General features: G+C 46.0%; 1 protein-coding gene across 1 annotated transcript; it reads left to right on the forward strand.

Moving 5' to 3' along the window:
* Positions 1-186: 186 nt before the first annotated feature.
* On the forward strand, positions 187-706 carry F5147DRAFT_784447 (uncharacterized protein; the record flags this gene model as incomplete). Its single annotated transcript, XM_041442857.1, has 4 exons — positions 187-227; positions 291-426; positions 475-567; positions 617-706. The coding sequence occupies 4 exons, from the start codon at positions 187-189 to the stop codon at positions 704-706; spliced, it is 360 nt and encodes a 119-aa protein (XP_041284118.1).
* Between the last annotated feature and the right edge of the window lie 1,618 nt (positions 707-2,324).

Below are 2,324 nucleotides of genomic sequence, written 5' to 3' on the forward strand. Positions count from 1 at the left end.
GCTTACCTCCCTGTCAGTGTTAGTTCTTCGACTCGGACTCATCGGGGGTTCCCACTATGGTCCTGGGCAACCCGTGAGTTATGGTTGTCTATCAAGCCAAAGGTTGTGACACGGTTTATTTGCCCTGAACAGGACGAAACCAACTCTACAAACTCTTTCTGCAACAGTCATCTTCACGCTAATTACATGCCGCAGACATCATTGTTGAGCATTCTTGAGTTGTTCTGGTAAGGGGCTTTTCAATTGCAGAGTCTAATCATGTCATGGTCCTGATGATCGGAACCCACCAGGTATCATACCAGAGTCCTTTACATTGATATTGATGTTCATCATGGCGACGGGGCAGAAGAAGCATTCACAGATCGGGTCATGATGGCCAGTTTCCACAAATATGGCGAGTATTTTCCAGGAACTGGCGAATTGCGGGTCAGCGTCATCTTGTCTTGTTGATGGAATATTGTTGACACCTATCAGGACATAGGAATAGGTGAAGGAGGATATTACTTTCCCAACTTCCCATTGCGCGATGGATTCTCGGATGAAAACTATAAATCAGTGTTCGAACCTGTGAGTGATGTTTTCTTTTCCAGCTAACGTCTACAAGTTTTCAATACAGGTGATTCGTGAGGTCATGGAATCGTATGACCCGTCGGCTATTGTTCTTCAATTTGGAACGGAGTCATTGTCGGCAAACTCGGCTGCCTAAACCTATCTATGCAAGGTATGACCAAAAGTGTCACCCTTGACTTGTTTGAACTTACATTCAGGGCATGCCAACCGTGTCAATTTGTGAAGTCCTTCAACAAGCCTCCGTACTACTGGGTTGGCCTTTTTTCAGTGCAGTTCTCTCACCTCGTACTGACATGATCTAGAAATACCCGTGGATGAATACTACGAGTATTTTGGACCGGACTACGTCAAATACAGGGGATATGAATGCACCAGAGTACCTGGAACGTGTCAAAATATTGTACTCGAACATCTGCGACATTTGGGAAAGCCTCCCGGTATTCATATGACAGGTATGGATTTGGAGGGTATTTGGAAGGTGCTGGAATGTTCATCAAACTGCCAGATATTGCTCAAGCGATGCGGACATTGCTGGTGGAAGGAGGTTTGGTATCGGTGTGGGCATCTTGAGTTCGGGTGCTGCGGGCTTGACCCATGGCTGGTCCTAGTGCACACACCACGATGGTTCGCTCCGTGTTGAGCGGACATTTGCCGATGGAAGTCGACACTCCAATGACCACAGAAAGCGGGCCTACACCTATCGAACCGGTCGTTGCCAATGGCACGACAGGAGTCATTACTCGGGCGATAAGTTGCCAAAAACGAACGATGCTACGTGCACAAGTGTAGAAAGTTGATGATTTGCTTCGACTGACTGCTTGTTATCATTGCTGTCGTTATGTTGCCAATATATTAGTCGAATACCAGGAAAACGCGCAGACAGTGCATGGGATGTATTGCCAATAGTTGACCGCTCACATCAGTGGTAAAAATACCAACTTCCTAATCCGTAGAACTCGAGTCTTTGTCATATGAAATGGAAACACCGTCTCCGACCCTTAGTAAAGCTAGCAATCAATCACCGGAGGTCTCAAGCATTAATCCGGAATGCTTCTCCTATGCTTTCCACTGCCGAGAACTCGCTTCTGACACCCGAGCAAGTTAAGCGCATTGAGCTGAACCGCCTCAAAGGTACATCAATAGTAATGTTGGTGCCCACATTCACTTACTGAGTCGTTAGTAGGAATGATAACTTTATTCTCACTGATCGCAATCGTTACTAACAAGCCTTGCAGCATCGCATCTGTTTTGGCAATGTCGCGCACTTGACTGTGGTCGCCTTGTGTCAAATGCAAGGAAGTGAAAATCATTTGGATCCTGTCATCGCTGTCGTGAAGGCCACTGATACTTACTTTTCTGATTACGAGAGTCGGGGAGACTTTAAAGTGAACATTTTGGCCGGTCGACTCACTAACTGGTTGACAGAACATTATTTGTATAGATGGCAATGAAGTGACTACTACTTTAGGTTACAAGCAGCAACTCATTACCAAGGGCACTCCGCACGTTGTATGCCTGTCTTGCAAATTTCAGGGTTTCTGACACTAATCCAAAAACAGGCTTGACACGGGCTACTACGGATCACCAAAACGGACTTGAGACAAACTACCAAGTAAGGCGAGTCTCTTCTACTTATTCGAGAACAACTCATGAGAGATTTTCACGTGATCACAAGGTCATTAGAGCTTTCGGCAAGTATATAAGACGGCCTCGCAGGTTGAACTCTTTCGTTCACCCCACTTCAAATCTCTGGC

Source organism: Suillus discolor (genome assembly GCF_016758755.1).
Source record: "Suillus discolor strain FC423 chromosome Unknown F5147scaffold_575, whole genome shotgun sequence".
NCBI classification, from domain to species: Eukaryota; Fungi; Basidiomycota; class Agaricomycetes; order Boletales; family Suillaceae; genus Suillus; species Suillus discolor.